General features: G+C 41.1%; 2 protein-coding genes across 4 annotated transcripts; one reads left to right on the top strand and one right to left on the bottom strand.

Annotated features, from left to right (window-relative positions):
* Positions 1–3,095: 3,095 nt before the first annotated feature.
* On the bottom strand, positions 3,096–13,001 carry dnase1l4.1 (deoxyribonuclease 1 like 4, tandem duplicate 1). Of its 3 annotated transcripts, none has more exons than XM_076747817.1 (10): positions 12,886–13,001; positions 8,567–8,652; positions 7,785–7,873; positions 7,273–7,359; positions 6,922–7,034; positions 6,551–6,663; positions 5,578–5,735; positions 5,125–5,221; positions 4,736–4,811; positions 3,096–4,164 (listed from the first exon to the last, which is right to left on the bottom strand). In XM_076747817.1, the coding sequence occupies exons 2-10, from the start codon at positions 8,645–8,647 to the stop codon at positions 3,995–3,997; spliced, it is 984 nt and encodes a 327-aa protein (XP_076603932.1). In that variant the 5' UTR covers positions 8,648–8,652; positions 12,886–13,001; the 3' UTR covers positions 3,096–3,994. The 3 variants fall into 3 exon arrangements, with proteins under 3 accessions (XP_076603932.1, XP_076603934.1, XP_076603933.1); XM_076747819.1 differs by having other exon boundaries at positions 4,760–4,811; XM_076747818.1 differs by lacking the exon at positions 12,886–13,001 and having other exon boundaries at positions 8,567–8,734.
* Positions 13,002–15,987: 2,986 nt separating this feature from the next.
* On the top strand, positions 15,988–18,511 carry LOC143330827 (nuclear factor 7, ovary-like). Its single transcript, XM_076747590.1, has one exon. The coding sequence runs from the start codon at positions 16,227–16,229 to the stop codon at positions 17,631–17,633; it is 1,407 nt and encodes a 468-aa protein (XP_076603705.1). The 5' UTR covers positions 15,988–16,226; the 3' UTR covers positions 17,634–18,511.
* The last annotated feature ends 650 nt before the right edge of the window (positions 18,512–19,161 follow it).

Raw genomic sequence — 19,161 nt, 5'->3', positions numbered from 1 at the left:
GAGTAAGAGATAACCAGGATGAAATCATTTCTGGAAACAAACAAACACTGTCTTTACAAGACACATTCAAATGTATTTACACACTTAAAACACCCAACACATTAAACGTGTGTAAATGTTGCACGTTGTCTGTTACCACAGCAGTCCTGCAAAAACTCCTACCTTAATGAGGTTGATTTTTAGAGAGGCCTTGACTCCATTTCATGGTTATTTTGGAGGCTGTAAGATTGTGTGAGGCTGGACTAAATATTAGAATCACCCCTGAGTGTAACACAGTAGCTGAAAGTGATGAAGACGTCACTGATGCAACAACATGACTGGGATCTGTAGCCTTCACTGAAGCACATGCGGTGTGTATATATATGAAAGTTTGATTCTTTGAGTACATTGTAATCCGTCATCTCAGTGAAGGGACATGTAATAAGGCTCATTTATGTGCTTTAAAAGACTTTGGTTTTATGCCACAATCACATGGTTTACATTTGTCCAATTGATTGGTTGCTGAACATGAAAACAGTGGGTCTTATCTAGCCAAGGAGAGGAGGAAAGAAGTTCATTCTGCCTGCGGCAGAGGAATGAGTACAAATAATGAGCTTATTTTAAGTTTTTGTCTGTGTTTATGTTCCTAAATTAAGTGAAATCGACACGAAATTATGGGCAGGTAACAGTTGTCAATGCAAGAGGGAACCTGTCTCCACCATGCAGCTCAAAACAGCCTCTTCACAGCTGAAACCGTCTTAGCAGTAAAACCACGGATGGAACTAATTAAGTTGGCTCACTTCCATTAAGTCTGCCAGTGAGCCAGCATGTACAATGGCTGGTTCATCTAAAAAGAATCCCCGTCATTTATGTTATTAAGCACACTTGTGCTGTTATAACAGACCGCTATGTCTATTACAATTAGTCATTTGGCAGACGCGTTTATCCAAAGCGACGTGCATATGAATTCACACACCGGATCGAACCACCAACCACCTGATTGGCGGATGAACGCGCTACCTCCTGAACCACCGCCGCCCATAAATGGTCTGGTGAGACCAGGCAGTTGGAGGCGTGTTGAGTTCACTGCGGCTCAGGTAAAGTCACTATCCTTCTGTTGGTACCAGTAACGTTCACTCATGGCACTCAACATCTGGAAGCCACAAAGTTTAGTGGTAAACAATAACCCCACAGAGACATGACCATTCTGCCATCGGCAGAGGGTTTCTATTGGCTGTTCTGTTGCTAGCAGCTAGTAAATATTTTTATGTAATTTCTTTTTTATTTTATTATTATCTTTTCTATTTAGGATCAACATATATTTTGAGTCATATTTTAATTAATGTCCTACGTCAAAAAGTCACACACACCCCGTTCCCTGTGGTAATGGTTTCTTCCAAACGTTGTCGGACGAAATCGGTTGACAACAGCAGGCAAACAAGCATAAAACAGTCAGTCTCTGTGGTGCCGGAGCAGATGTAGACTGAAGCTTAACGATATGTTGCTGAATGAAATACAGTTAGTTATACACATTTAAGTGCATTTGGGAAATACAGGTGTAGTTTGCTTTGCCAGATAGTCGGCTACCACAAGCTAAAATTAGTGGTCATCCCTCAGCCCTCTGGCTAGCTAGCTAGTCTTCACCTGTGGATTCCCTGATTGTCTACCCCAACGCGGGACTATCCCCGGTCGGCACTCTCCCGCTAGCCAGACTATCGAGCCCACCGACATATAACGGAGCTAGTTATCTTTTTTTATGTTAGTTTTTTGTTACGTACAAGTGTATTTGACATATAATTAGTGACATATTGTTTCAAATACACCTACAGTATGACCATTAGCCTATGAATTGACTTTGTCGTTACGTTTTAACAAGTGGTGGATAAATCCTCTTTCCGTTTCCGGTCAGTTAACGTCACATCACAGATACTCTTGAGTTCGCCATGCCTCTGGTTTGGTAGTACGATGTACTGTATCCTTCGTTCAGTATCTGTGGTAGTAGTTGTAGTAGTAGTAGTAGTAGTTGTTGTTGTTGTTGTAGGCCTAGTAATCAGGGATGGGCAAAGATACATCTAAAAGTATTCCCAAATACAATGCGAAGTACCCAGCATTAAAACAGCCTATAAGTGCACAACATTAACTGTGCATTTATGAAACAGCTAGAAATTATGGTAAAGTAATTATGAAACGGTTAGAAAATAAGGCTACAAGATGCACAGCAGTAACTGTATCTATTTCTAACAGTTACAGTGCTGGGTATTTTGCATTAGTGTTTTGAAATACTTTTACTGGCATACTCCGCCGTCGTTTTATCCAGTAGTGTTATTCTTACTGGAGTGGTGTTAAGAAATAATACGTGTGCCAATACATAATATATGCTATAAATGACACGAATACGTGAAATATAATCAGGGGGGATAGATCGTCTAAACCACCTGGGGCTACGCGTCCGTGAGCGAACTCAGTTGGGAGTCTCCGTCTATCTACCCACCTGTGCTAGCTTAGCATCCTGTTTAATTTAGCCAAACGCTGAAAGCTGCAGCCCTTTAGTCAGTAAGGAGTTTGAAAGTGCAGAGATAGGTTATCGCAGAAGAGATTGATAGTGATAAGCAAATTTTCCTTCATGGAAATGTGTGTAGATTTAATTGAAAGATTTCTTCTCTTTCATGTCACAGTTTCAGATCAGTCAGTGGATGATGATGATGATGATGATGATGATCAGGTGGCTAAAGTTGCTGATCTGTGTGATGCAGGTAAAGATGATTGAATACCCTGATGATGATTCTCACAACAATGTGATAATGATACTAATAATAATCATAGTAATAACAATAGCTCATGGAGCAGACGCTGCTATGCACACTCCCATCTGTACTTGTGCTGCTTCCTGCATCATATTTGAAAACACGGCTATGACCATGTTGGCAGTCAAACTAGTTTAACCATGCGTGATGTGATGCACTGCTTAAGTACACTTTAAGATCAAATATTAATTACTGGGACAGAAAATTGCAGATGAAAATTTAATATCCAGGAATGTACATTGACCATAGACCATCCGGCCGTGGACCGCGGCCTGCTAGGTTTCAACCCAGTCTTGTTACAGTAGCTTGGCACTAACTCTTGTTTAAGACTCATCTAATACATCAGTCCTGCAATAAATCCCACCTTCATGAAGGTTATAATGTTCAGAGAGCTGCTGATTCATGTTTATTGAATGGCTTTGTGAGGTGTGACTGAATATCACAAACACCTCTCAGTATAACACAATGCACGTTAAATGTGAAGAGGTTACATGTGATGCATTTACTTTTCCAACATGATTGAGTTTCTGCATATATGTAAAGTCTTGACAGAAGTGCGTATACATACTGAATATGAAAGTTTGATTCTTTGACTGTGGACCAGTGCTGATCACATTGGAAAGTAAGTAACAATAAGACTCTTTCATGTGTTTATAATACTGAAAAGTGATGATAAATTGATTTTACTCTCTTGGGGAGACATGTCAGTGATGATTAAAAAGATCAACCGTCAGCTTCAACCCATAAAGGAAGATGCTGCCGATTTAACACATGAATTCAAATCAGGCCCAAACCTGTCAGGTCACATTTGGTTTGGGCTGAGAATGAAATCTACACAAGAATTAGTCCAAATCTGTGTAAAAAATGAGCCACTTAGACTTTATTTTACCTTGTGTGCAGTGTGGAGGAAACAAGACGGACAGCTTGATTCAGTCAAAGTAAAAAAAAAACCTGACAAGTGTTCATATCAGTTAGTTCATATTGGTGAAGGATACGCGCAGTCATCCAGAAAATCAAATATGAGCAGCAATCCAGGATGATGCCTGAGGTAAAGTGGTGAACACCCAGGACATCTGCAGTGCCCAGTGAACACCCACAACATCATCCAGCGAACAGTCAAATTCAACACTACAGAGTGGTTCTGTAGACGTGGGTTAAGTTAGGAGTTTTTTGTTCTGTAATGTGTTTGGGATGGATCCGGACTCCTGAACTTAACCTTCATCTCCGCGATTTAGCTTGGCCATCTTCGCCCGGAGCATCTGGATCTCCAGGCTGAGCTTCTCCCTCTCCAGCAGCAGGTTCCCTCTCTTCAGCTCCAGCAGATCCTCGTCCACGACCACAAGCCGCCGCGGGTCCAGCTGAAGCTGCTTCTCATCCAGACCTGCAGAGAAAAACCACATAAGCCACTGAGTCCGGCAGCTCCATCAGCACAGGTTACAAGGCTGGCTTTTGAAGGATAGTTTGACATGTTGGGAAATACAGTCATTCACTCTCATTTCTTCAGTTACATCAGAAAATCAATACCACTCTCATATCCATCCATACAATAAAAGACTACTAACGGCAGGCAGTTAGCTTAGCTTAGCATAAAGGAAACAGCTAGCCTGGGTCTGTACAATGGGAACAAAATCAGCTCACCAATAAACACATTACAGCTTGTTTGTTTAATCCAAAAAAAAAAAAGTGAACTCTCATTGGATAACTGATGCAGGTTCAGCCTTCTTGTAGAGTTGGCTGTTATTTATTTATTTATTTATTTATTGTTTACACACTCTGAAAATCATCTCAATGAATATCCTGCACTGAAACATTTCAGCAAAACAGATTCTTTGAGTCAGTCAGCTAGTGTTGCCAGACATCATTTAACAAGAAGCAAACATTGATTTTACAGCTGTTCGTCACAGTAGTACTATTCAAACACAATTCTAAGTGTGTATGATTGTGCTGGTTACCCTCCTCTTCATGAGTTAGCTTACTCATGGACTTGAGCTCCACCTCCACAGGGTAATGGTCGCTCACTTTCAGAGCCTGGAAAATAAACGTTTGTTGATTAGCAATAGCGGTTGTAATTTGTGAGCTCTTACATAATTGTGGATGAAGGTGAACCACGTTGTGTTGACAGGATCAAACCAGCTGTTTTTTAAGTTCAAACTTAGCCTACTTCTACCTGCCAGGTGGAACTGTGGTGTACAAATAATGAGTAGATGCTGCTTTTGATTTTATAACCTGTAATGCCGAACTGAGGTTTGATTTTAAGGCTGACAGACATCATAGGTCCTAAGAACAGCACAATGATTCATTTCAGGCTTTGTGAAATGAAAGCGTGAGAACAACCACAGACCTGCTCCTCGCTGAGTCTGTACGCCTCCTGGAAGTTGAAAGGTTTGGCCGAGTTGGGTACCACAGCCTGGAGCATGTCGTCTCCATAAACCACTATCCTGAACAGGAGATACACAGTAGTCAAGGTTATTTGTACAGCACATTTCATACGACAGGTGTAGACTGAGAGCAAAAAAAGACAAAGATCAAACATCACAACAACTCAAGAACATAAGGTGTTAATAAAAAGGGATAATAGAAATACTGAATCTAAGAAGTTTTGCCCATTAACCACAAACTTTAACTAAAATTTTGTGAAGAGATGTTTTTAGTGTGTTTTAAAAGAAGACACTGTTGGCCTGGCTCTGTTTCTCCTGCTTTGTGCTGAGATGAGTTAACCTACTGCTCACGATAACTTCGTCAACAGCTTTCGATTTACTCTACGTTCCACCTCTGGCATTTGCGTGTGTGTTACCTGTCGTATGTGTGGTCGTTTCGGTTGCTTGCCGTGGTGTCGACATCATCTCCAATCAGCCAGTGGAAGTTTGTGTCGCTACGGATACGGATGTCCTTCATGTCCTTTTTGGAGACGTACAAACCGTCCGCATTGAAGTCGCCCAGGATCATCATGTTCTACAGAAGAAGGTGACAGAACATCAACGCCCAGATTCACGACGTGCACATCAACTGGACATGATCTTACCTGATTCTGAGTGAGACTGCGAATGCTCCTGTATCAACTATTTTAAAATTACTAAGAGGTGGGATCAGTTTTTTCTGACAGACATGAACATTATTTTCATGTCCTTGCTGATAGATCAGTGGTTCCCATCCTCTCAGATCATGGATGTTGAACCACCAGTGTTTAAGCCAGTTTGGTCTTTGACCACGTCGAGTTGCAGAAACTGGAAGTTTCAGCCATTTATCTGTTACTTTTGAACAATTTCGTCATTTTCACAGTACTTTTAGCTATCTTTGCCGACCATGTTTCCAGTAGTTGAAGATGTTTATTTCATTTCACCATTTATGTATTATTTTCAGCCAGTCCATCCATTTATCCCACATCTTTTTCAGTCTTAATAACTACTAACTACTTTTAGTACTTAAGTACTTCAACCATTTATTGATTATGTTTAGCTTTTTCAGAGTTGATCCAGTACTTACAGCTAATGCTAATTATATCAACTGTTTATCTGTTACTTTAAGATAACTGTCAACCATAACTATTCATCCATCACTTTTGCTATCTAGTTAACTGTTAGCGAGCTGTTTCAACCATTGATCCTTCAACTGATTATGGCTGTGTTCTTCTGAGGTATGTAGCTGACTTGATGTATTAGTTCAGCTGCTTCATCCTCTGGGACACAGGTACAGGTGTTTGAGATTCAGTGTGTTAGATCGATGGTTTTGTTTGTGCCGTCAGTGTCCCGATGATGTCCTGTCCTTACATCAGTCCTCCACTTCTTCTTGACGTGCTGGAAGACATCGTAGAGCTCATCCAGCTCTGTCTCCGAGTCCTCTGGTTTGGTGTGAACTGGGATCATCACAAGGTCTTTCAGCACTGTGGTGGGTGCACACACACACACACACACAAATTTACATTCAGACAGGTGTATCTGAAAGGAAGCCCACTGCAGTCGTTCCTTCCTGTAAACACTGATTACAGCCACATATAATCCTACACCTAAAGCCGAGTCCTAACCTTAATCTGAGGATGTGCAAACAGGTTTGTTGTTGAGTCTTGTTGCGTTTTCCTAATTTTTCTGTCCTTCTGAAGATATTTAGTCCTCTCTAAAGCACTCAAACACACGTCTTCTACCTGTATTGAGGCATCTGAATCGCAGGATGTAAGGATCTCTAGCGAAAACGTCTCCTCCCTCAGTCACCTGGTCATCAAACTGATAGGAACCCACCAAGTCCACCATGTCATCCCTACACACACACACACACACACACACACACACACACACACACACACACACAGACATACAGTGGGAACAGCAGAAATATTCAGGCCAGTGTCAAATCATCTTTCTAATCCAGGAAAATCCATTATTGATGTATGAAGAACAGGGATCTCCTGTACTGACAGACTGCTGTACACAATCCTTCATAACTCATTTGATATTAATGGGGAACCAGTGGGAATGTGCTGCAGGTGAACGCTCACCTGTACAGGAACATGAACTGTTCCTTGTAGCGCGTTCGACCCAGGCGACTGCTGATCTTCAGAGTGTAGTGATGCTCCCTATTGGCTCTGAACAGACAGACAGACGGACGTGATGTCAGTGTTTATTTCATTTGTCTTTACATCGATCAGACCTCTTTTCAGCACGGTGTGTATTCTGTATCTGCTGGTCCTGTGTCACACACTCCGCTGTACTTTGTGTTTAGTGCGAATTGCCACATCTTAGCATGCTAACATGCTAAACTAAGACGGTGAACATGATTTAGCTTTGTCATTAACATGGTTAACATTAGCATTTTGCTCATTTCATACATTTCATATATGTACAGTCTCACAGAGCCACTTGACTCTTTATACTCTTAGTATTGTTTTATGTTGCCATAAGTTGCAATGCATAAAGGAAATTGCCAAGTGTCAGGAACTCACTTCTTCATGCAGATAATAACAGTAATAATGATGATGCTAATGAGGACGGAGACAAAGCCTGCACTCACTTGTTGAGTTCATTCAGCAAGGTTTCTACGGACTGTCCGCTGATGTCCACCACCTCCAGGATCACAATGATGTCGTATCGAGACACGATCTGGAAGGCAGAGACAGAGAGAGATCTCAAAGTTTTAGAACACGTGTCCACATTTATGAGGTCATGTGACCTGACAACACCTCAGGTATCAGATTAAACAGACCATCTTCAGCGCAGTTACATTCAGCCTTAAACAGCTCTTCAGAGGAGTTTGGGAGTAAAACAGTCAGTTTTCACAAGATCACGTTCTGACAGAGTGTCATGCAGGAAATTTGGGACAAAATCTGTTTATCCCAGTGTCTTATGCATTTTACTTATTATTTGATTGCTTATTTATCAATACATCTGATAATTTTAATCATTATTGTAACTGATTAGTCACTTAAATTAGTCAGCAACACTTTTGATAACTGATTTTAAAGACTATTTTACTAATAGCTCATTTCTGAATTGTTTTGTTACTCAAACATCGGTGATGGTAAATCAACTGAATCTAAAATAAACTACATTAGATATGTAAGAGCAGACAAATGAGTGTGTGTGTGTGTGGATGTGTGTGTGTGGGGACATAAATCTGTTAACACAGTCACATTGTGCTGACTGTGTTAACAAGGAGTGGTTATTCTTATGGTGAGGGTAAGTCTCCAGAAAATGAATGTAAGTCTATGTAATGTCCCCAGAAATGATGGAAACACGACTGTGTGTGTGCGTGTGTGTGTGTCCATGCGTGTGTGCGTGCGTTCGAATCATTACCTTAACCAGGATGTTCAGGACATCAGGGTCAGACACTTTTCTTTTTCCAAACTTCTGGATGTTAAAAGATGCTATTTTCATGGCGGCTGCAAAAACAGGAAGAGAAAAGAAACATTATTGGCGTTTTCATGAGTCTGTCTGCGTCTGGACATGAACAGGCATGTGTGGTATCACGTAATTAACATCAGACAAGCTGTGACTCGTCCGTCCCTGTGAGCGCAGCCAGCTCTGCGTTAAAAGCAGCCTCGTCTCATAAAACCTGACGGCGTCTCAGCTCACCTGGCCCGAGGCCTGTGTAATAGGCTGCTAAATTCACACTGTACACAATGAAAACATGTTTGTGGTGATTCAAGTACACGCTGTAAAGATAAAATACTGTTCATTGAGTCTGGCTTTAAACAGCAGGTGTGTGTTTCATCTCTCCACTGAGTACCAGGAATACATACACATGGAAAAAACATGTTTATCAACTGAAAATAAGCAGGATGGAACGTGAAGAATTTCAAAGGTAGTTTGATTAATTTGGAGGTGAATTAATTAAGAACACCAGGAGGTAATTTGTACCATTTAGTTATGATAGATATGTACTTTCTCTGAGTAATTGCTGAAAAAGCGAAGCTATTAGAGAAGAAGAAGCCACAAATACGAGGGTAAAAGAACCGGGTGATGGAAATTTATATGAACTGAAGAAGAGGTTCAGTTAACAAAATATGAGTCAGAAAACAACAAATTGTGAAAGTGTGATTATGAAGTAAAACAAAAATTAAGAACTTAAATTCACTTTAAAACAAATAAATAGATAAATGAATACAAACTGCTTTCCAGGTTTTTCCTGAATGAACTCCTGTTGAGATCAGTGCTTCATCAGACACTGCAGAGGAAACTGTCCACAACTTGTTCTAACAGGTTTAGTCACAGTGTCTTTACGACGCCCGTCCCAAATCCCCCCGATACCCCGTCTCCACCCATGTGACTGCAGTCACCTGCTTCACATCAACACAGGACATACTACACTAACACAGGACTGTAGATGTAGCTCTCAGTACCACTCTGTCAGTTTACCCTTTAGACTCCATCAGTCACCATGCGGCTCTAAAGGAGAAGTCAAACAGATGTACAAACATGACGAGTCTCTGATTAAACACAGTTTTCAGGTCTGTAAAGAAGAGAAAATTAAAGTCAAACAGTGTCTGTAAGTAAAAAGTTAAATATGAAAATTCACTTATAGAATTTAGAAGTGTGAGTATTTTTACAGCCTCGTATTGCTGCTTTTACTAAATTGAATATGTACTCTGACACCAGTGGTAACTCACACAATGTTCAGATTTAACTGTATCTTAAAAAAATCTGAATGTTAAGAGAGTAATTTCATTTCATCGTCCTAAAACCGTCACCAGTCATAATGGGATGTTTATTGGTGGTAAAGACAGATCCACCACATCCAGACTGGTCTCACCTGGTCACTACAAGTATTGAAATAAACATTTTTCAAGTCATTTCAAAATCTTTTTTTTCTGTCATATTAATGACTGTCATTATTTAATGGCTCTTTCTTTTACTATGTAAAAGTACTTGTTAATCATAAGATGTTATGTCAGTAGTCAATTATTTGATCTATAATTATTTGGTATAAAACAGTCATCAGTCTGCTGTAACATTTTTTGACAGTAGTAAATCAATGAAGTTTGCATTTTTTAGGATAAGGATACAAATGATAAACAGAAGATGGATAAAATCTGTAGAGCTGAAACAAAAATTAATCATTTGAGTCACTGATGACACAAAACTGACAAAGATTCTCCGCCTCCCACCTCAGTTGTCTTTGGATTTTGGACTGTTGATTGGAGAAAACAAGCATTTTGAACACTGATAATCAAGAAAATAGTTTTTATTACTACGTCTGATGAACAAAGTTGCAGTCCAGCATCTATGTGTGTGTTGTTTTTGCCGCCCTCTTGTCGTTACCTGGTCGTCCCTCGAGGTTTAATAGGTAACAGCGTGTTTGCATTTGTGTTGTGGAGGTTGTCCAACTCGTTTGCATTTGTCCTGCTGTTCAGCAGGTGATTACTTGATCCTGCAGCTGATAACAGCCACAGCATGCCAACTCCCTCTGCAGACATTTCCTCAGGACTAAAACATAATGAAGTTGTAAACACTGGGATCAGATATCAGTGTCGCCCTGACTAGTTTTACCTCCAGTGAAACCTCCAGCCAGTTGCCGTCAAATGTTTGTACTAACTGGTAATTTTCATGTAAGTGATGTCCTGTCTGCTGTGGCTGTAAAAAACACAGTCTGACGTCTGCCTGGACTTTTGGGTTCTCCGTTCACTTTCTTCCTTCAGCTCTTTTCAGCAGCAGGAACCTTTTACGAGCTGATGAACGTTACCTGAATTTCACAGTCATGTACCAAGATTACGTTTTTAAGTTTATACTTTCCAATCAGCCAAGAGCAATAAAGGTGGAGTTGATAGTCGAGGTAAAACACAGACATCAGACTGTTAAAACTTGTGTACAGCATTCTTTTAGACTGTAGGCGACGGCTGCTTGGATCAGTATCAGCTTACAGTCTTGGGCAAAAGCACAACATCAACAGAAAGACCTGAGCTCGTCTGCATTGATGACTGCTGTTGTGAAATACTCCTTCTGAGATGTTTTGTGACGTGTTGTTTTTGACCTCAGACAACCATAACCGTCCTCACCCTGAGCCTGAACTCAAATACTTTCAGTGCGGCAAGAAGTACTCAGGTTTTTTTTACTTTTTACTAAGTAAAGGTAGAAATACCACAATGTAGAAATGCTTTGTTATGTGAAATGAAAAAAAGGAAAGAAAATTAGAAAATTTATAAAGGAAATTTTTCAAATGGCATTAATGGAGCAGTATTTGTATCAAAATAGTATCAAAGTACACTTAATGTACCAAAAGTAAAAGTACTTCTTATGCATAATGACCCTTTTCAGAATAATGTATTTGTAGAATATATAATTGATTCCAACTGTTGATAATGGCAAAGTTCATTCATTCATCTTCTATACCCGCGTATCCCTTTCGGGGTTGTGGGGGGCTGGAGCCTATCCCAGCTGGCAATGGGCGAGAGTTACCAATTAACCTAATGAGCATGTTTTGTGGGAGGAAGCCGGAGTGCCCGGAGAGAACCCACGCATGCACGGGAAGAACATACAAACTTCTGCCCGACCCGGGGATCAAACCAGAGACCTCCTTGCTGCGAGGCACGCGCACTACCTGCTGCGCCACCGTGCCGCCCCAATGGCAAAGTTGAGGTTAATGTTAACTACTTTATAAACTGCTGGTAAGCTTGATCTGTAGTAATACACCACACTTTATATGATGTTATTTTGTATTAATATTCAGAATCTACAACTGAATACCTGACAAAAGCAAACCTGCATGAAAAATCCTGCATTCAACATTATTCTTCAGGGAACTCTGTATTTACAGTGAATGAAGCTCAGGTCTCAAAAATAAAAGTTTTCATGATTAATTTAAATTACTAATGTGTTAATCTGTAGGCAGTATTTGGTGTCGTATTGGGATAATTTAATGTGGTATGTGGTCCATGTGGTGGGAGGTATGACCACTGGTGGACTAGAACAGTGTTTTTTGCAAGTTTTTGTGTGAAATCTAAAAAACATTATGGTCTTTTCTGTTGAAATGTAGTTTAATGAAAAGCAGCGTTGAAGTAAATAAAGTGAATAGTTCAGTACTGCACAGTACAGTTTTCAGATATTTGAGTATTTCCGTTTTGGAGCACTTTTAACTTTTACTTTTACACAACATTTATTTCATGGTTTGAGTCATTAGTTTGGATTTTTTTTATTTTTATTTTTATTTTTTTTTCATGAGATAAGATCATAAATCATGCTGTTGCATCACCGACACGTCAACTCTGACCTCAGGGAAACTCTCATTTACGCAGTGAATTTGTCTGATTGTAGAGACAAATCATTTAGTTCTTCAACATATCAAAGGAAACCAATCCCCAACTTCTGTGAGGATTTTTGTTGGTGATGCAACAACAGACACAAGGTACCCTGTACTACACAATAAATGAAAGGTTCCCTACTTACTACTTCTATACTTTGTATGTGTACTTTTCATATGTCTGCTAAGTTTCACTGCTAATACAAAGTCGAAACTAGCAGCACCTACAGTCTGTACTTAAATGACTGACTGTGACAACGTCCCACTTGTTGTTTTAGACCTAGGAAGGATGAAGGTTTCATTGTCTGAAGACATGTAAAGCCTCTCAGGAATTCAGCTCAGCGAGAGGAAAACAGACAAACAGACGAGTTGTTCTCACCTGCAGGAGGAGGAGGAGGATCTGCTGCTGCTGACGGACCTTCGACCAGGTGAGTTTAATCCTAATGAGGATCACACAAGATGAAGGAAGAGAGGGGAAAACCTTGTGAGCTTCACAGTAAATGCTCGAATCTGCAGTCACTGCCAGCGGCAAAACTGTTCTGTTGTGGGTGACCACAGGCAATGTGATTGGTCGAAAGCCAACCAATAGTGAGGGCTGGACAGAGAGAGAAAAACAAAACAGAACAGGGATCCCGCCCTCCATAATGTTTTCCTGGTGTCTGTGGGTCTGTGTGTGTGTGTGTGTGTGTGTGTGTGTGTGTGTGTGTGAGAGAGAGAGGATACTGTCTTGCCTTTATGATCTCAAACAAAAGGAGACCATAAATCTGAGCATTAAAATGTGTTTGCGTGTGAGAGGATGTTTGTCTGCTCGAGGCTCCTCAGCAGAGATCAGGTGACATGACCCCACAATGCAGTGACACACGACACATGACACACCCACAGGAATTGGTTTACCCCTGAAGTACACATACACAAGTACACATATACATTCCACTTGTTTGAGAGTACTCTTGCCTTTCCTCTGACAAAAAGATGTAATCCAGTCAGGTTTACAGCAGACTTCCCAGTTTGAACTGGAAGTAGTTGGATAACAAGGCGGGCGTGTTCCCCGGGGCCTGGAGTCAACAGAAGCCTTGGCCTCAAGGATTTTTACTGGGTAGAAATACTTGTAAAATATCTGTGTTTATATGGTTACAGCATGCAAAAAAAAATGTGATCTAATAATTTGTTGATTGCGTTTCTGAATTGACAGAGTAACTAGCCTCAAATACATGTAGACAAGTAAAAATATTTTCATTTGAATTGTACAAATATAAAGCAGCACCACTGAGTTCATCTAAACAGTAAAACAAACGGCTGTGATCAATAACATACAAAGTGAGCAGTTAATCAGCAGGCCAGACTGACAGTTTACAAAGGAAGTAATGAACTCAAAGAAAGTAATGAACTCAAAGTGATCACTGAGGTGAAGGGCGTCGCTCTCAGACAGGAAGTCGTCAGCCTTTACAGACTGTAACAGCAGACCTTTGATCAGTCAGTGTTTATTTTCAGGGTATGCTAACTAGGCTGAAGAGCTAAACGTGTTTTATAATAGAATCAACACAAGCGCTCCCTCCCACCAGCCCCCCACCCCCCACGTCTCACCCAAGGGAGGGCGGCGAAGCGCTGGGTGGACAGTGTTTCACGGATAACTAGAATTACCTGACTGGCAGGCGAAAGTTTGTAAGACTGAGCGAGTGCACGTCAGGAAATGTGATGAGCGACACGAGGCCCCACCGAGCAGGAGCTCATTCCTGCCGGTGGCCATCGGCCTGTTTACTCATCAGTGGACTGGGAGGCTCCTGAGGTCTTACTGGATTTGGTACCTGGGAGTCGTAATGACCTTTTCCATAACTTCTGGCATTTACATTCATTTTGCACACCACACTGTCATTTGCACACATGTACTGTGGTGTTTCATTCATGTGAGTTTTCCTGGGGATTAAAAAAAAAATAATAATCTATCGAGTGATCGATTTAGCTATCTGTTTAGAAAAATGATAGCATTGGTCATTTGTTCAAATACCCAAAATGACCAGTGTACACTGTAGTTTCTGCAAAAGCAACCATCGTGATTGTGCAAATAACTCATATCTCTTTCTTTATGATTGGTCTTTGTGTAATGTTATTTCTTGTCCCACCCAGTGTCACGTTTCAACAAGAAATTCATCGTCATTCATGTTTATGTTTTCAAACTAACAAACTGTAGGTGTTTCACTGAGAGGTACTGATGGAGAGGAAAAGATGATTATCAGTGAAAGCTCGGTGGAAGCTGAGCAGCCAAAACAAATACTTCTGTTTTCTCAGAGTTCTCCCCCTCACTTGGTGATTCATCGGCTGTTACGGTGGTTGGACAGGTGATCTGTGCCGCTGGCACCTCAACGGGTTTCACGCTGAACTCTGCCAGAAAAATGCTGGCAACCGTGTACGTCCACTGAAAGTCACAGAGTTCTCTGTATCAGGGGCCCAGTAATGAAGCAACATGTAGATAAGATGTTAAATTAGTGGGATTTTAAAGGATAATTATGGGTTACTACAGCTTGGGTCTTATTTTCATGGTTTTCGTAGTACACCTCAGTGGCACTTTACAATACAGAGTTGAAAATTTGAGTAGTTAATGAGATGTAAATGAGGAGCAAATCCAGGACAAACTATATACTGTATCAATGGATCGCTCTGATTAGTTCATAAATATCTCTGAATCCACATACAGACCACTTCCTCATAAGTTGTTTCTGGTTAACTCCGAACCAGAGCTACTTGTTAATTACTAATTACTTAAACCTGCAATAACTGATTTGTTTGGCCCCTGGGGGGCAGCCGAAACAAGTTGTGAGTGCAATCTTCTTCCTCCTTCCTCCTGAAAATGCTCGGCTTTATCTTTTTTACTTGAGTGCCTAGTTAGCTGGTAAACAGCACAACCTGCCTATCTCGCCTTTGTGCAGCTGACCAATCACAGCATGAAGTGAGTTTGAATTTCAGATTGTGGGTTTTGGAAAGTCTTACCCTTTTTGTTTCTCTTCTATGTGTTTTAAAACTGTGCCATCTTGACCGCATACTGCAGATACTAGTGATATTGTTTTACTCCAGCTGTATTTATATAAAGCTACCATGTGTTTGATTTGTGTGTACATTTTGTTTTGGAAATTAACATAGAAATGAAATCACAACCTCATTTGTTGTTATGTTTGTCATTTGTCTTAGTTCTTCCATCACGTCCGTCTGGGATGATGCAAAGCAAACACATACCATGGAAGTGACACGACATGAATTTGGTTTCGTGTGTGTTTTCCATTTGCACCATCAGCCTGCATGTCAGAACTCAACATGTTGTCTTTGTACTCTTCCCATGAAAAGTATGTTGACATAACAAGGTGACCTCAAAATAGTGTGACACCACCACACTGAGTCACATCAGCGGCCTGACAAAGCTCCACCTCTTATTTTACGTCATCTGTGACAAAGAGGAAATGGAGTTTGTTTTCTACATTGCACCCTCAAAAGAGACACGGACACACTGAGACACGATCGCATTAATCTTCATAACTGAGGAGATACAGGTAGGGGATGTAATAATGGAACATTGAAAACTTCCAGCTTATCCTGCCACTGAATGGGGAAAAAAAAAAAAAACAAGAATCAAAGTGAAAGTAACTGAGAGACGTTGTTAAAGCAGGAAGGAGAGACACAGCTGGCAGTCTTCCTCTGCCCAGAGCGTTTTTCGATGCACTCAAAGAGAAAATGGCTTCTTATTCACCAAAGGATCTGTCCTGTCCTGTCTGCTGTGAAATCTTTAAAGATCCTGTTATCCTGTCGTGCAGCCACAACTTCTGTCAAACCTGTGTGCATAAATGGTGGAGAGAGAAACAAATACAGGAGTGTCCGGTTTGTAGGGGAAGACCTTTACTGAGTGATCCACCTTTTAACTTGGCGCTGAAGAACCAGTGTGAGGCCTTCTTACTGCAGAGAGATCGGAGATATTCAGCAGGATCCGAGGCTCTCTGCAGTCTGCACTCTGAGAAACTCAAGCTCTTCTGTCTGGACCATCAGCAGCCAGTGTGTGTCATCTGTCGAGACTCAAAAAGACACAACAACCACAGATTCAGACCCATCGATGAAGCTGCACAGGATCACAGAGAGGAGCTCCACAACTCCCTGAAGCCCTTACAGGAGAAACTGAAAGTCTTTAAAGAAATTCAAGGAAACTGTGATCAAACAGCAGAATACATTAAGGTCCAGGCCCGACACACAGAGAGGCAGATTAAAGAGCAGTTTAAGAAGCTTCACCAGTTTCTACAACAGGAGGAGGAGGCCAGGATCAGTGCTCTGAGGGAGGAAGAGGAGCAGAAGAGTCAGATGATGAAGGAGCACATTGAGGCTCTGAGCAGAGACATAGCAACTCTTTCAGACACAGTCAGAGCCACAGAGGAGGAGCTGAGAGCTGAAGACGTCTCATTCCTGCAGAACTACAAGGCTGCAGTGGAAAGAGTCCAGCAGCGCCCCCTGCTGGATGATCCACAGCTGGTCTCAGGAGCTCTGATAGACGTGGCCAAACACCTGGGCAACCTGACTTTCGGCATCTGGAACAAGATGAAGGAGATGGTCTCCTACAGTCCTGTGATTCTGGATCCAAACTCTGCTCATCCAGAACTCATCCTGTCTGAAGATCTGACCAGTGTGAGACACGGAGAGAGACAGAAACTTCCTGAGAACCCAGAGAGGTTTGACTATCATTGCTCTGTCCGGAGCTGGGAGGGCTTTAACTCAGGGACTCACAGCTGGGATGTTGAAGTAGGAGACAATACAGCCTGGTTTACTGGTGTGGCAGCAGAGTCAGTCCAGAATAAGAGGCGCATAAAATCAGGGTTCTGGCAAATCGAGTTCTACAACGATAAATACAGCGCACGCTTGTCAGGATCTCCACCCACTGTTCTCCAGGTGAAGAGGAAGTTCCAGAGAATCAGAGTTTATCTGGACTGGAACAGAGGAAAACTGTCGTTCTCTGATCCTGATACTGACACACACATACACACCTTCACACACACGTTCACTGACAAGCTGTTTCCATTCATCAGTAACAACAATGAACACCAACTAAAAATTTTACCACTGAATGTCTCTGTCACAGTAAAACACCTCTTCACATAAGTGGACTTCATCCATGAAACTGTTCAAGGTTGTACCACCAACTCAACTTGAAAGAGTATATGTGATGCGTTCAATGCACACTTTGGTCCTTGAGCTTATACTGTACGTGTGAAAATGCCAGATTTCCTCCCTCTGGCTCTAATCACCATGTACCTTGCTGGACAAACAGACTTCGCACTCAGAAATCACGTTGCCAGTTCATTAGATAATAAACAGGATTTGTCACCCTTTTCATTGACTTAACAAATTTCTTGATACTCTGGTTAACCAAATTATTTTGAAATACATGGATTCCATTTGATGAAAAATCTTATAATTGGTTTGCAAATTATTTCAGTGGTAGAACACAATCTGATGGCTGTCAGTCCAGTTTTTTGGACAAAGGTGTGCCACAGGGTTCTATTCTAGGGCCACTTTTATTGACAACTTTATGAAAAAACTAGGTGAAAAGGTTTGACAGTACAGTTCATCTGTACCCACACAACGGCTTTCCATATACAATAGTGCCCTCTGTTGACCTGGCAGTTCAAAATTTGCATTTTGATTTCTGAACTGTACAGCAAACTCTGTGTACCTGTATATACACACCACACACTCACACATATATATCTTTGTGTGTTTGTCTAGAATGGGAATACTGAACATTTATGTGTTATTTGAAGATATGTCATTTTCTTTGTACATACAGTATGTTTACAGTGTATTGATCAAACATTACAGTACTATCCTTTGTGCGTCTAACAGTCTGCAGGCTTGCAGTGTGGCTCTGAAAACTTTGAACCTTGCTACTGTGGTCAGCTTGGATTTACAGAAATCGATTCAGATGTTGGCCCAGAGTCACAGCAAAATATATCATATTGTCTATAACTTGGTCATAGAAACTCCTCAAAGTGACATAATCAGCTTCTCTATTGTTTGTGTAAGATGTTGAGCTAAGCTTGCCTCAGGAAATGTTGACTGAGGCAAATGTTATACTGCCAAATAAAAATATATTTGACTTAACCATGATGTATATTTAATTGATATTACATATTATTCCTGGTTGTTTCTATTCTGTTCTTGGTAAAATGTGTGTGTAAAAGTCAAAGACTGTATGAAACATGGACATTGTGTGACGTCATCCTTAGGCTTCTGAACAACCACTGTGAAGCTCAGTGACAGTGGCTTCAGCTGTCACCGTCATGGCAGTGGCTGACTGTTATTTTCAGTTACACTGTATATTTATGCTGCCGGCCTGTGTTTTATTGTTGTCCTTGATTTATAAAAACCTACAGTGCTGTGAAAGGAAACTAGTGGCTTCTTTATTCCTTAGTGGTTCAAAGTTTGGCACGGATTTCCTGAGAAAGCTCCTCCTCCAACTCACCTGAGACTCACCAGGAAACAGACAGTTGTTCCTCCACCAGGAAGTGACACACGCACGCTGAGAGACAGACAATACGAATCTTTTTCAGTCTAGACCCATAACTTCACCTGAGTGAGGAAAGCTACAGGCAGAATTCCTGGGAGTGCTGCAATTTTATCACGCTGC

Source organism: Chaetodon auriga, chromosome 2, assembly GCF_051107435.1.
Source record: "Chaetodon auriga isolate fChaAug3 chromosome 2, fChaAug3.hap1, whole genome shotgun sequence".
In the NCBI taxonomy this organism is placed as follows: Eukaryota; Metazoa; Chordata; class Actinopteri; order Chaetodontiformes; family Chaetodontidae; genus Chaetodon; species Chaetodon auriga.
Note: the sequence above shows the minus strand (reverse complement) of the source record. Positions and strands in the feature narration are given on the sequence as shown.

What these genes read in the sequence shown, in the direction of transcription:
- LOC143330827 (XM_076747590.1), top strand. Translation starts at nt 16,227, where the DNA reads ATGGCTTCTTATTCACCAAAGGATCTGTCCTGTCCTGTCTGCTGTGAA.
- dnase1l4.1 (XM_076747817.1), bottom strand. Translation starts at nt 8,647, where the DNA reads ATGAAAATAGCATCTTTTAACATCCAGAAGTTTGGAAAAAGAAAAGTG. An exon ending in TCCTGAACATCCTGGTTAAG is followed by an intron (nt 7,874 to 8,566) that starts GTAATGATTCGA and finishes TCTGCCTTCCAG; the next exon opens with ATCGTGTCTCGATACGACAT. An exon ending in AACGACCACACATACGACAG is followed by an intron (nt 5,222 to 5,577) that starts GTAACACACACG and finishes TCTCCTGTTCAG; the next exon opens with GATAGTGGTTTATGGAGACG.